General features: G+C 45.9%; 1 protein-coding gene across 10 annotated transcripts in view; it reads left to right on the plus strand.

Annotated features, from left to right (window-relative positions):
• Positions 1–2,546: 2,546 nt before the first annotated feature.
• Positions 2,547–13,486, plus strand: part of ATXN7L1 (ataxin 7 like 1) — a 271,623-nt gene continuing 260,683 nt past the window's right edge. For 9 of the 10 annotated variants that reach the window (XR_001901098.3, XR_002521130.2, XM_003896449.4 and 6 more), the window contains exons 1-2: positions 2,547–2,774; positions 3,272–3,340. Coding sequence is in view for 8 of the 10 variants with exons in the window: in XM_003896449.4 (XP_003896498.3) it covers positions 2,594–2,774; positions 3,272–3,340 (250 nt within the window). In the remaining 2 variants the exon portion in view is untranslated. The remainder of the gene's footprint in view (positions 2,775–3,271; positions 3,341–13,486) is intronic. The other variant, XM_017957051.3, reaches the window with a different exon arrangement.

The raw sequence follows: 13,486 nt of genomic DNA on the forward strand, positions 1-13,486 counted from the left end.
TCAGCGGCTGCCCACACCTTCCTTGCATGCACAACATGGGAATAAACACCAAAATAGATAATAAATAGAGGGAAAATAGGGAAGCAGAAGGGAAAGGGAAAATGTTCCAGCATCTAATTATTCATGCCTCAGAGCGCTCGCATTCTCTCTCCCCACCCCTAAATCTAGTCTAACCCACCAATCAGGTGCTCTCTTCACAGAGTCTCACATCTGTCTCCTCTTCTCTACCTGCATAGCACCACCATAGTTCAGGCTTTCATCTCTTCACACCATGAATATTGCAGCACTACTTTTCTAACCAGGCTCTGTACTCCAATCTTTCTAAGTCACACTTTTAACTTATCTTTATGGTACAGAAAGCCCTTCAGTAGCTCCCCATTGTCAAACAAAATCCAGACTCTTTAGACTGCTGTTCGGTGCCTTCCATAATTTGATCCAGGCCTGGGTACCCAAATGTATCACCCCCAAACCCCAGTAACAATTCTCCATCCCAGGCAAACCATGCTCAACACCCAAACACACCATGTTTATACTCAACTTGAAGCCTCTGCTAATACCATCATTCCCCCTCCCTCTGCAAGACCAGTCTTCACTTTACCATTACTAATCTTTGGCAATTTCCAAGATGCAGAGCAGATCCCATCTTCTCTGTCACACAGAGAAGTTGGGAGTTTCTGTTCACTCTCAACTAGATTTCAGTTCCTCCTATGAACTGGCACAGCTCTGAGAGACCACCCCACCCACTGCACAGGCCAGTCCCTGTGTATCTGTCCTGTTTTCCCAAGGAGTCGGTAAGTTTCACAATTTCCTTCTTCCAGAGACCACCAGACTGCATCTCTGTGAGGGTGAGGATAGGTCTCACTCATCTTTCCCTCCTGAAGGCAGCTGTTCCATAACAGGCAATATGGGTTGTCTTACGATGGATGGAAGGAAGGAAGGAAGGAAGGAAGGAAGGAAGGAAGGAAGGAAGGAAGGAAATGTCAAGCCCAGGGTCTAGCATATAACAATAGGTCAATAAGTAATAAATATTTGTTAACTCCACCAATTCTTAAAATGGGAATTGTTCACCAAGCGACACCTTAGCTATGTAGGCGCCCTTCCAAAGAAAGCAAAGGCAAGTGCAGTTATCTGAGTCTGAAACAAACAAGCCGACTCACACAAACATCACAACTAAAGGCAAATCGGCAGCTCCTCATTCCTCGCCCATCTTAACACTGGCTTAGAGATACAGGGTGCCAAGCTCAGAGACATTATTAGATGGCTCAGCCAGGGCAGAACTCAGTCCGTACAAAGCAACTTCAAATCAGTGCGCTTCAGCTGTGACAACTTGGGAAACAGCAGTGGTGAGAGCTAAAAGGGTGCTGGGAAAAGAGAGAGAGAAAAAAATATGTCGATTGTGGGGTGAGGGCGGTGTCCATATAGTTTAGATAATTCTAGTAAACAAAGGCTTTGTTAAAAAGAAGTAACAGAAGACATTTTAAAGCCTTCTTTAAAGGGTGAAAATCTCAACTAAAGCACCCAACGTCCAAAATCAAGAGGAAATCTAGCGCTCCCTTTCTAGCTGGTTAGAGCAGTTAAGCCTGAAGTGGATTCTCCCAGGAATCAGATTCCTGGCGAAAGGTTGCCTGCGCAAACCCGGGCCACTCTCGTCTCACGGCAGGGAGCTCTGGAAATGGCTCAGGAGCTAGGCCCGTTAGCATCGTCTTCCAAGAGCCGTGAATTCGCCCTCCCGCTCTGCTGACCCTGGAGCAAAGTCCACGCAGTGGTTCTCTGAGAGCCGGAGACACGAACCGCGCGTGGAACCCGGGGGACCGAGGTCCTGAGTGTTGAGTTTTGCACGCCCCGCAGCCTGAGATGGGAAGGTAACTCCTCACGCCCCAAACTCACCTGCATTTCAGAACCACATCTACCCACTGGTTTCAGCTCCCAGAGCAACAACTGCAGAATCTCCACGGTCCAAAGTCCTCCAGGAAAGAGAAGAAAGGGGTGACGGGGGTGAAGGCTGGGAGGAGAGGTCACCAGGGTCCCTTCCCTGGTTCGGGTGGTGGTGGGGGTCGCAACCCCTCACGCCTCCTCCCCGCCAAGCCGTCGGGTCTACCGCGGCGGCGCCTCGCGGTGGGCGACAGGGACCCGGGGAGAGAGGAACAAGCTGGAAGCAAGGGTTGCCTGCAAAAACTTTCGGTCCTCCAGCGGCAACTCTGCGGGAAAGACCACCCTTCCTTCGGCCCCGCGTCGGGCCTCTCCCCGTGTGCCCTGACCCCTGGCACCCCGGGCTCGGGCGGCGCCGCTGCATCCCGGCTGCCGGGCGCTCTGCAGCCTCCACTCTCCGGCACGCGGCGCTCGCCCGTCAGTGCGGCCCCTCCCCGGCAGGCGGGCGGCCCCCGGCGGGCGGGCGGGCGGGCGCGGACTGCAGGCGCCTCTCTGCTGCCCCTGGCGGCCGCGGGCGCGCAAGCCCCACCGAGCTGGCTCCGGGAGCCAGAGCGCCCGCCCCTCCTCCGCTCCCTCTCCCCTCCTCCTCCGCCGCCCTCCTCCCATCCCGCCCTTCCTCCCTCCCTCCCCCTTTCAGAACACTCAATGTCGGAACGTTCCGAAGATGACGTCGGAGCGTTCTCGAATCCCGTGTCTCTCGGCTGCTGCTGCCGAAGGAACAGGGAAAAAGCAACAAGAAGGAAGAGCAATGGCGACACTGGATCGCAAAGTGCCCAGTCCGGAGGCGTTTCTGGGCAAACCCTGGTCCTCCTGGATCGACGCCGCCAAATTACACTGCTCCGACAGTAAGAACCCCACCGCCTCCTCCTCCTTTTATTATCCTGTAACCTTTCCATTCACCTAGAGCCACTGGGAAAAAGTGTGTGTGTGAGAGAGAGAGTGGCCCCCGGTGTCCTCCATGCTTCTCCCTCTCTCTCTAAATAAATACACACAGAGACAGATCATCAATGCACAGGGAGAGGCCCGGCTGCCAGGGCTGTCTGTCTGTCCGTGCCCGGCTCCCCGTGGCAGCCCGCGGGGTGGGCTCGCAGCCCCACGGTGTTGTCCGTTTAAAAGGCTACTCTGTTGCTGCTTGCATAGTTTTTTGGGTACCTATCTGGGCCAGGTAGATGGAAACCCGGACTTGGGAGAAAATGTTGCATTGTCAATTTTTGAAAGAATTTCATATACAGTATTTATATCGATCTGTTTGCAAATAAACACTCTCCCTCCCCCCTTGACTTTGGCTTTTTTCCCCCCTTTTTTCCTTATTTTCTGTTTTCCTTTTCTTTTTCATCTGCAGATGTAGATTTAGAAGAGGCTGGAAAAGAGGGTGGAAAAAGCAGGGAGGTTATGAGGCTTAATAAAGAAGGTAAGTGGAGCTACTGGCATTTTAGTGTTAGCATGTGTGGCAGAATCTTCACAGGATTTCGAATATAATGTGAATTGTTCTGCTGGGTACAGAGTGACTAAGGCTTGTCAAAAATTGAGCACGCCCAGGTGACTACTGCTTCATGTTAACTTCTTTCAAAGTATAAATACAACTGGGGGGTAAAGGGGGGTGAGACTGTTGAAGGCAGAAGTTTACTGCACTTCAGTTGGACTCCACGTTTGAACCTTCTGATGCATATCTGCCATTCTCCCCGGGAGCATCACTGCCAAATGGTGGGGCGTTAAAATTTCTGAAATGAAGAGTGGAGCTCCCTTCACAAGCATCCTGGCCTTTCTCATGGGTGAATGCACAACAGCTTAATGAACCCCACATGGTCAGTCATTCCAGCAGCTACTTCTCCACTCACCACTGAAAACCATTGTACATGGCAAACCTGTGCAGCAAGTTACATTTGGCCCACTTTGCATTTGGTCACAGATTGTTATGTGGCAAGCAGGGTTAGGAGCATCTGTATGTGCAGCCCCCCAGCCAGTCGTCAGCTCTCTTTTCCCAGCATGGAAATACGGTACCTGAAATGGGACACACTGAGTAGATAGGTCATCCCAGACCAAGACATGCAAGAGAAGCCACAACCTGCTGGAATTGGGCATCAAACACATATGGTCGTCATAAATAAATCATACCCTGTTCTCATTTGCAAGCCTGCCGTATGTAACTCTGGCCTATGGGCTTCAAATGGAGCAACTCCAGGGGCCACTTGATGCTAAGCAAATGGATGGGTTCATTTGAATTGTGATTCACTAACTGATGTCTTATAAAACATAATTGGTTGAAATTGGGGGTAGGAAGATGGCACAAGGGGACAGAAGAGGTTGGTGATATTGAAAGAGTTCATATATAAGTAGCCATAGGTGAATTGCTCATCCTAAATGAATAGAGAAAAGGTCATTAGATGCCAAAGAATGGTCCCCCTCATAAAGGGAATGTCACCCTGGAAGGCAGCTGAATCCTGCGTGGAAAGATGGAACTCATTTTACGAATCAACACTTCAGATGGCTGGTTTTCTGTGCCCAATCATTTCCTGACCATCCACTGAGAGGAAACTTTGTGCTTCAGAAAAAATAACATGAAGGTTAAAATGTGTGCATATTCAAGGACAGTTCCCTAGCACAGTGTTTCTGCTAATTAAGCACTTTGGGAACAAAACATTATTCTAAAAATGTTTGCTTCTAAAATCTTGTGTGATCTTGACATGTGTCTTCAGGATGCACGAGGGATTGATGTCAAGTGGACTTTTTACAAGTGGCAGCTTACTTGTGTTAAATGTTCATGTGTGTTGGCAGTGGGAAGCATCACTAGAGATTATTTTTCTTCACACACAAACTCTTGAGATCTCTAAATGCTTGCAAGACCCAGTTATCAGGCTACTGGCAACATGTCCACAAAAGATGGTGAGGCTGTGGAAATCTTTAAATTAAAGTTGAGTAAAGGTCATGGTATGGCACAGGATGGCACCTCTCAGGTCTGGGTGATGGGTTATGACTATCACAAACAAAACTCACATCCTTTCCCCCCAGTCCCTATTTCTATTTCAGAAGACTGTTGTTCTCAGATTCTCTTTGCCTCATGAGAAACAGATTCTTTTTTTTTTTTTTTTTTTTTCTTTTTGAGATGGATTCTCACTCTGTCACCAGGCTAGAGTGCAGTGGTATGATCTTGGCTCACTGTAACCTCCGCCTCCCAGGTTCAAGTGATTCTCCTGCCTCAGCCTCCTGTGTAGCTGGGACTACAGTCACGTGCCACCACACTCAGCTAATTTTTGTATTTTTAGTAGAGACAGGGTTTTACCATGTTGGCCAGGATGGTGTCGATCTTTTGACCTCGTGATCCGGCCGCCTCGGCCTCCCAAAGTGCTGGGATTACAGGCGTGAGTTACCGCGCCCGGCTGAGAAACGGATTCTTTTAAGAAAAAATGAAAAGCTCTCCTTTCCTCAGAAGTCACAGGTGGTACATCCAGCTTATTAGGTCTTTTGTCCTATAAAGGTACAAAGATTTAGCTCCTAATTATATGCATTTGCATTAAGGACACGCACTGTTCAGTGTAACTTGAAATCGCTAACTTCACCAAAATAGCCATATATGGGCTGAAATCTCTTTGTTCATGGGTGTGGTGGAACAGACTTGGGTGAGCAATTCCCGATGGTCTTTCTGGTATATATGCACGCAGTTTTCTTTATAGATAAAATATCTATATACTGAATACATATTCCCCCATGGTGAGAAATTGAAGGGGTGTTCATTTGGTTACCTGGATCTCCAGTAGTGCTTGCCATGGGCCTTCTTGTTGGAGTGATCAGCAAAGTCTTGGGGTGGATACTGTTTGTGGATGGGTCACTGCAGGACACAAAGTAGTCTGTGTGTGGCTGTGTACCTGTGCGTATGAATGTATGTAGATTGTCCATGACACTGTCAGCTTTAAGCAGGTCTTGAGAAGAAATTCAGCTTTAGTGGGAATAAATGAACAAAATACACTTTAGAGATTCCAACTGAGAAATGAAGGGAGGTGGTTCCGAATTTTTTTTTTTTTTTTGAGACGGAGCCTGCCGCCCAGGCTGGAGTGCAGTGGCGCGATCTTGGCTCACTGCGAGCTCCGCCTCCCGGGTTCATGCTGTTCTCCTGCCTCAGCCTCCCGAGTAGCTGGGACTACAGGCGCCCGCCACCAAGCCTGGCTAATTTTTTGTATTTTTAGTAGAGATGGGGTTTCACCGTGTTAGCCATGATGGTCTCGATCTCCTGACCTTGTGATCCACCCGCCTTGGCCTCCCAAAGTGCTGGGATTACAGGTGTGAGCCACCGCACCTGGCCGGTAGTTCTGATTTTGATGTCTTTTTTTTGTGTGTGTGGTAAAATATACATAACATAAAATTTATCATTTTAACCATTTTGAGTATACAATTCAGTGGCACTAAGTACATTCATAATATTATACAACTATCATCGCTTTCCATTTCCCAAATTTTCCATCATCGCAATCAGACACTGTGTACCCATTATGCAGTCACTCCCCATTCTCCATTCCTCTCAGCCCTGGTAACCATGGTTCTACTTTCTGTCTCTATGAAGTTGCCTGTTCTAGTACCTCATATAAGTGGAGTCATACAATCTGTATCCTTTTGTATCTGGTTTTTTCGCTTTGCATCTCTGCATAGCTCATCCATGTTGTAGCATGGATCAGTACTTCGTTCGTTTTTAAGGCTGAATAATATTTCGTTGTGTATATATACTACATTTTGTTATGCACTCATCTGTTGGTGGACATTGGCATTGTTTCCACCTTTTGGCCATTTTGAGTAATGCCACTATGAACGTTGGTGTCATATGATATTTTTAATAGACTAAACTCAGGAAGAGAAGTTAGGCTGGAAATGTGAAATAAGAATTATTTTGGTTTCTGCCTCTATCTGGCCACAACTTCAGAAGTCACAGCAAGGACTTGCAGACTTTTTGAATAACGTGATTACTATAATACAATACCCCATTCCTCACCCCTTTAAACTTTCTTTCAATTCTTTCCATTTCTTTCAGTTCTCTGCCTATACTGTATGAAATGTTAACTGGATGCTTTGAAATGTCTGTAATAAAGTTTTCACGTCATTGTTATTATTTCATCTAAAATTAGCTAAATTATAGCTAAGAGGAATTTGCCAGTTTTCTTTTATTTTTGAAACAGAATCTCACTCTTGTTGCCCAGACTGGAGTGCAATGGCACGATCTTGGCTCACTGCAACCTCCACCTCACGGGTTCAAACGATTCTCCTTTCTCAGCCTCCCAAGTAGCTGGGATTACAGGCATGCACCACCACGGTCGGCTAATTTTGTATATTTAGTAGAGATGGGGTTTCACCATGTTGGCCAGGCTGGTCTCGAACTCCAGACCTCAGGTGATCTGGATGCCTCAGCCTCCCAAAGTGCTGGGATTACAGGCATGAGCCACTGCACCTGGCCCCAAATACTTTTGAATGTTGTCATCACCTGGGTTCAGAAGGTGTTGCTAGTTCCATGGGTGGATGTGCTTAGATGGGCTTATATCCAGGACAACCTGGGCGCTAGAAGGAGCAGGAGAACACTTTGAGTCGGCTTCCTACATTTTGATCTATGCCCTTTGGAAGTCGTTTCCCTTCTCTGGGCCTATTTGCCCATATTTAAAGTAAGGGGAGTGGGACTGAATGTCCTCTAAGGTCCCTTTGAGACCTCTGAACCCAAGCTTCTCTATTGAATGTACCTTCCTTTGAGATGCAGTTATAGCAGGCAAACTGTTTCTAAAGAAACTTAAAAAAAAAAAAACCCAAGCCCTCACATTAAAAATATCTTAAACTACTTCAAAAATAACTGGGTTTATTTTCTCAATTTATAACTTCTTGGTGGCAAAAATCACTGAATCTCATACACAAGCAATATTCTGCTGCAAATCATTTGTGAATGGTATCTGGCCTTCAGCATTCCGAGAAAACTGGGGTTCTGAGTCCAAAACCCAATGTGTTCCCCCAGTGAAGAATGATTTGACCTCAGTCAGCTTGGATCAGTCAGGCATGCAGATTTCCTGTGAGGAGGACTCCCAGAAACCTTATTAGCCTAATCTATAAAAGGTGTTTATGAGAGAAAATTCCAAGGACGGCCATTCTTCTGTGCTAACCTTTTCAAATAATTTCCTCCTCAGCTTGGTAGATTTATCTGAAGACTTTTTTCAAGCTAATTAGGGAAAAGCTCTCAGTGATTTGGAAAGATGTTCCCCTTGCCTCATCTGAAGTTTTTTTTAAAGAATACCAATTCATAGATAAGGAATAGGGTTCCTATGCCTCATAAGTGTCCCTAACTATAAGACAGAGATAAGAATAGGATTGTTGTGATGATTAAATGAGATAATACAAAAGAGCTTAGCACATAGTAAGTCCTTAATGAATGTTGGCTTTTATTATTATTATCATTACTAATGAAGCTAGCTCTAGAAAACTTTATTCTAATTAACTAGGATTTTAAACTAATCTGTGATGAAAAGAAAAGATACCTAGCAGAAACTTTATTTTTAGAGTAAACCATTTTATTATAATTTTATGAAGCTAATGATTTTTTAAAGAAACAATTTCTATGGATATCAATTTTTTTTTTTTTTTTTTTGAGATGGAGTCTCACTCTGTCGCCCAGGCTGGAGTGCAGTGGCGCAATCTCAGCTCACTGCAACCTCCACCTCCTGAGTCCAAGTGATTCTCCTGCCTCAGCCGCCTGAGTTGCTGGGACTACAGGTGCGTGCCACCACACCCAGCTAATTTTTTGTATTTTTAGTAGAGACTGGGTTTCAACGTGTTAACCAGTATGTTCTCGATCTCCTGGATCTTGTGATCTGCCCACCTTTAGCCTCCCAAAGTGCTGGGATTACAGATGTAAGCCACCGCACCCGGCCGGATATCAGTGTTTTTAATGGAGTGCAGTTAAGTGATCATCGATAAGTTTTATCAAGAGCTATCAAGTAATACTTAGCCTGTATATGGCCTATGGCTAAGAAGAGTTTATACAAAGTTCTTTTTAGGGACTGGGAGATCTAAATAACTTCTTTAAATGATCGATAAGTTGTTTTATTTTATCACTGAGAAAAAAAAAAGAGTCCTCAATAGATTCCTGTTTGGGTCTCTTGGAAGCCTACACTTGTCACTTTGAAAACTTGCCTGTGTTTTAATGTTCCCACATGTTTCGATGTGATGTAGATAAACTGGTGGAAAGCTTCCAGTCTGAAAATTGTGCTGGGGCCAGTAAGACATTGCTGTGACTATAAGAGTTTGCTGTTCTTCTGAGATGCTGGTGGAATTGGGCTGCAATATAGAAGGGTGCAGAGAACATAGGAGCATGCTCAGCACAGGCTCAGGAGTCTTGCAGTTGTGGCTGGATGGGAGAAAATTGGAGAAAAAGATGGCAACTGACCTGGTTAAGAATGAAGTATTCTTAGAATCCAAGCCAGGGAAGTCAGCAGCAGGCCATGGAGATTTATGGGAAACTGCGAACAGCTTCCCTTTATCATTATACAGACAACTCTGTTATCTATGTTAATAGAAGATGGGAAGACACAAAGTCCACAGATTACACAGATAAACCTCATTTTTACCATTAATTTCAACTTCATTCCCCATTAAGCCTACCTTCCTCCCCTTTTGCTAACAAGCAGTAACATTTGTTCACTTTGGCGTTTCATTATCATCTCTCTTCTCTGGCCCAGCTTTTGGGATGGAAGGATGGGAGAGATGGAGCGGCTTAAAGGTGATAGGGAGGAAAGATGAGAAGGAAGAGAAGGGAAGGGCTTGGAGAGCTATAAGCTCTACAGGTGCAGCCCACTGATGGAGCAGGGGCATGCCACAACCAACACAACACAGATGAGAAAGGACATCCTGATCATCTAGTTTGGGAAATACAAAGCTTCTAAAATGAGTATTTCGTTGTACATACAATTATTTCCTTGTGCCTGGGTTCCCGTGTGGAGGAAATGTGGCTCTGGCTCCTTCCACAACAGGAAGCGAGGATGGACGCACTGAAACAGTGTATATGATATTGCCTTCTTCTAAGTTGCCCTGTACCAGGGTCTCATCTTATGTCATTCTATGAGAATAATGTTTTTACTGCTAGAAGATGTAGACCATTACATACACATACATATTCATTTTAAAACTACTTATTATTTTTTAATAATGTTCATGTTACAAAATTCAAAAGGCTATCCAAGTGGAAAGTAAGTCTCTCTCCCACCCCATCCCCAGTTGCTTGTGTATTCTTCCAAAGATATTCTGTGTGCATTCCAGTAGATACATATATAATTTTGTCTTCTTGTTCTCACGTGAATGATAGAAAGCTATAGTATTAGCTGATATCTTGCCATTTCCATTTATCTTAGAGAGCTGTCCGTATCAGTTCACGAGAAGTTGCCATGTTCTCTTTTGGTGCCTGCATAGTAGGGTAACAATTTAAGCCTCTGGGTGTCTTGCCAAGTTTTTAATACCCTCAACTGTTTCTCAGCCTCCCTCATGCGTTTGACCTGAAGGGAGCTCTCCTGATGTACCAGCACTGGGCCAGACACCAGGGACACAGCAGTGAGAAAGCACAACCCCTGCGTGCCCTCAGGGTGCTTCCAGCCTAGTGGCAAAAGTACAGGTGGACCACGATGAGTGCTCTGATAGGGAAACTCAGGTGCGGCTGGAGGGCATGGTGGGGGGCCTCACTGAGGTAGGGGCTCAGTGCAGGCCTCCCAGAGGAAATTTTATGTAAGCTAAAACCTGGAGGATACAGGAAGTTACCCATGTGTAGAGCTGGGCAGGGCAGAGTTAGAGGAAACGACAGGGATAAAGGCCCAAATGCCAGAGAATATAGACTGTTCTGAAACTAAAAAAGTCCTCTTGCTGGAGTAAAGATAGCAAAGCAGAGAGTAGTATAATGTTTCTCACCAGTGGCACCACTGATGCTTCTTTTTGGGGGCACTGTCGTGTGCATGGCAGGATGTCCTGCGCCTCCACTTGCTAGATGCCTCCCTCCCCTCCCCCAAGTTTAGACAGCCAAAAATGTCTCGGTACATTGCCAAATGTCCCTGGGGGACAAATCACTCTGACAGAGAATCACTGACTGGTGAGGCTGGAGAGGTAAGAACACAAGAAAAATAGACGAAGATACTCACAGGAATATTCTGCCAATATCTGTCCATGTGTTAGCCTTCAGCCCATGTAAGTCAGCCTTGTTGATTACTCAGCAGATATACCTGGACTGTGACTATCTCCTGGCACTGGGCTACATTTGGGAGGATCTAAAGATAGAGAAGACTCGGTCCCCTAGGGAACCCTCCTCCCAAAGTTCCCAAGATGACTCTTCCAAACCTTGGAGTCCAGTCTGTAGTCACTGGTGACAATAGTGAGTTGCAGGTTCTAATTCTTTGTGGCCCAACCCTCCTTCACTGTGGTTGGAGGAGACCCAAAGCATCAATTCTGGTAATGATGGCATTTATCATACAGTGGTCCCCGATGTCAAAAGCACCACATCGCATTGGCGAAGCATTAAGGATTTCAGTTTATATTTAAAGTCAGGCTGAAAATACAACTGGCGTTCTTTGCAGCTTGATTACCCAGGGGATATGTCTGAAATGGGGATGCACATCATGGAAAGCAAAGTGGCTTCTTTCACGATTTCCATGTTAAGCCCGGGAAGGTACAAAGGGTAGGGGAGGGCCTGATTCCTGAGGCCTTCTAACCTGTGTGCCAGGTGGTCTGCAGCATCAGTTAAGATTGCGAGGCCATGTTGATGCTTTCAGCTGGTGGTTCCCAGGGGCCTGCCGTCTCTGCTGCAGAATTGATTTAGAAAAGTTAGGCAGATTTGTTTCTGTATGGTTTTCTGGGTTTGGTTGCATTTATACCCTTCAGGCTAACGTTTTGTTTATGACATTTTGTTTCATTCATGACATACTTCAGAAGTAGACATAAGATGGTAGTAGCCAATGCAGTGAGACCTTGTCCTGGTCAAATCCCTCTTCTCTAAGGACCCCACACCCTGAGGTGGCCCACTATTCACATCTGGAGACAGTGGTCACTGAGTGATTGCAATAATCAAACATAGCCATAATGGAGAGGGAGAGCTTTAGCCAGTGGGTTCTACTTTTTCAGAATATTGTAGAAACTGAACGGCAAGGACTGACTTCTGTGTGTGTCTCTCTCCTAAATCTCCCTGTCTGGTGTTCTGCTGATTACGTGCTCCCAGCTAATGCCGTTTGGCTGGCATTCTCTTGCTCTCTTCTGTGATAGAGCTCAGACTGCCAAATGGACCTGGATTTGGACCCTGAGGTGCTTGAACTAATGATGAAACCTCAGGAAATCCCTTCTTGCAAGTGGGCTGAGGCTACAGTGGAGCATCCTTAATATTCAGGGGCTAGACCTGGCTGCCCTAGTCGTCTATAAGTGAAGCTGGAATTCTGCTGTGGGGAAAGCATTGTTTTTATGGAGACGCTTTATCCTTGTACCTGTGGTTTCTCAACACAATTCCGCTTGCCAATTTTAAGGGATCAGGTGCTTACAGAAGAAATGGAAACCAAATAAATACTCTCTAGGGCAAGACAAAGTGGCACTAGGTCACCACAGTGGGGAAGATAAAAGTGAGTCGATGATGGGCTCTTTGAACACAGAAGCACTTACTGGTGTACCTGATTCTGTGATGCTAATTGTAAATCTGTGAACATTAATGGTGTAAGGATACCCTTACCTGTAGGGGGAGTGGGAGTTCTGTGACCTTACCTCAAGGCATTGACAGGCCACAGAGTCCTGGGGTGGGATGGGGACACAGGACAGACACCCAGTCTGATGATACTAACCACAAGTGAGTTCAGCATTCCAGGGGTATGGAAGATGGTGGAGACATGGTCCCAGTTTGGTTATATCAGACCAAGGTGATGGTCCGGTTCTTAAAAAGTATATGAGCCACAAAAGGACAAATACTGTGTGATTCCATTTATAATGAGGTTCCTAGAGTGGTCAAATTCATAGAGACAGAGAGTAGAATGGTGGACATTCAGGGGCTGGGGGAGGGGAAATGGAGAGTTCGTGTTTCCGTGATACAGAGTTTCAGTTGGGGAAGATGCAGAAGTTCTGGAGATGGACTGTGGTGATGGTTATACAACATTGTGAATATACTTAATGTCACAGAACTAACCGTACACATAAAAAATCGTGAAAATGGGTCAGGCGTGGTGGCTCATGCCTGTAATCCCAGCACTTTGGGAGGCCGAGGTGGGCAGATCACGAGGTCAGGAGATCGAGACCATCCTGGCGAAACCCCGTCTCTACTCAAAACACAAAAAATTAGCTGGGTGTGGTGGTGGGCGCCTGTAGTCCCAGCTGCTCAGGAGGCTGAGGCAGGAGAATTGCTTGAACCCGGGAGGCGGAGGTTGCAGTGAGCTGAGATCGTACCACTGTACCCCAGCCTGGGCAACAGAGCGAGACTCTGTCTCAAAAAAAAAAAAAAAAAAAAGAAAGAAAGAAAAGAAAAAGAAAAAGAAGGTTTAAATGGTAAATTTTATGTTATGTGTATTTTACCACACACAAAAAGGTTCAT

Source organism: Papio anubis, chromosome 4 (assembly GCF_008728515.1).
Source record: "Papio anubis isolate 15944 chromosome 4, Panubis1.0, whole genome shotgun sequence".
Classification (NCBI taxonomy): domain Eukaryota; kingdom Metazoa; phylum Chordata; class Mammalia; order Primates; family Cercopithecidae; genus Papio; species Papio anubis.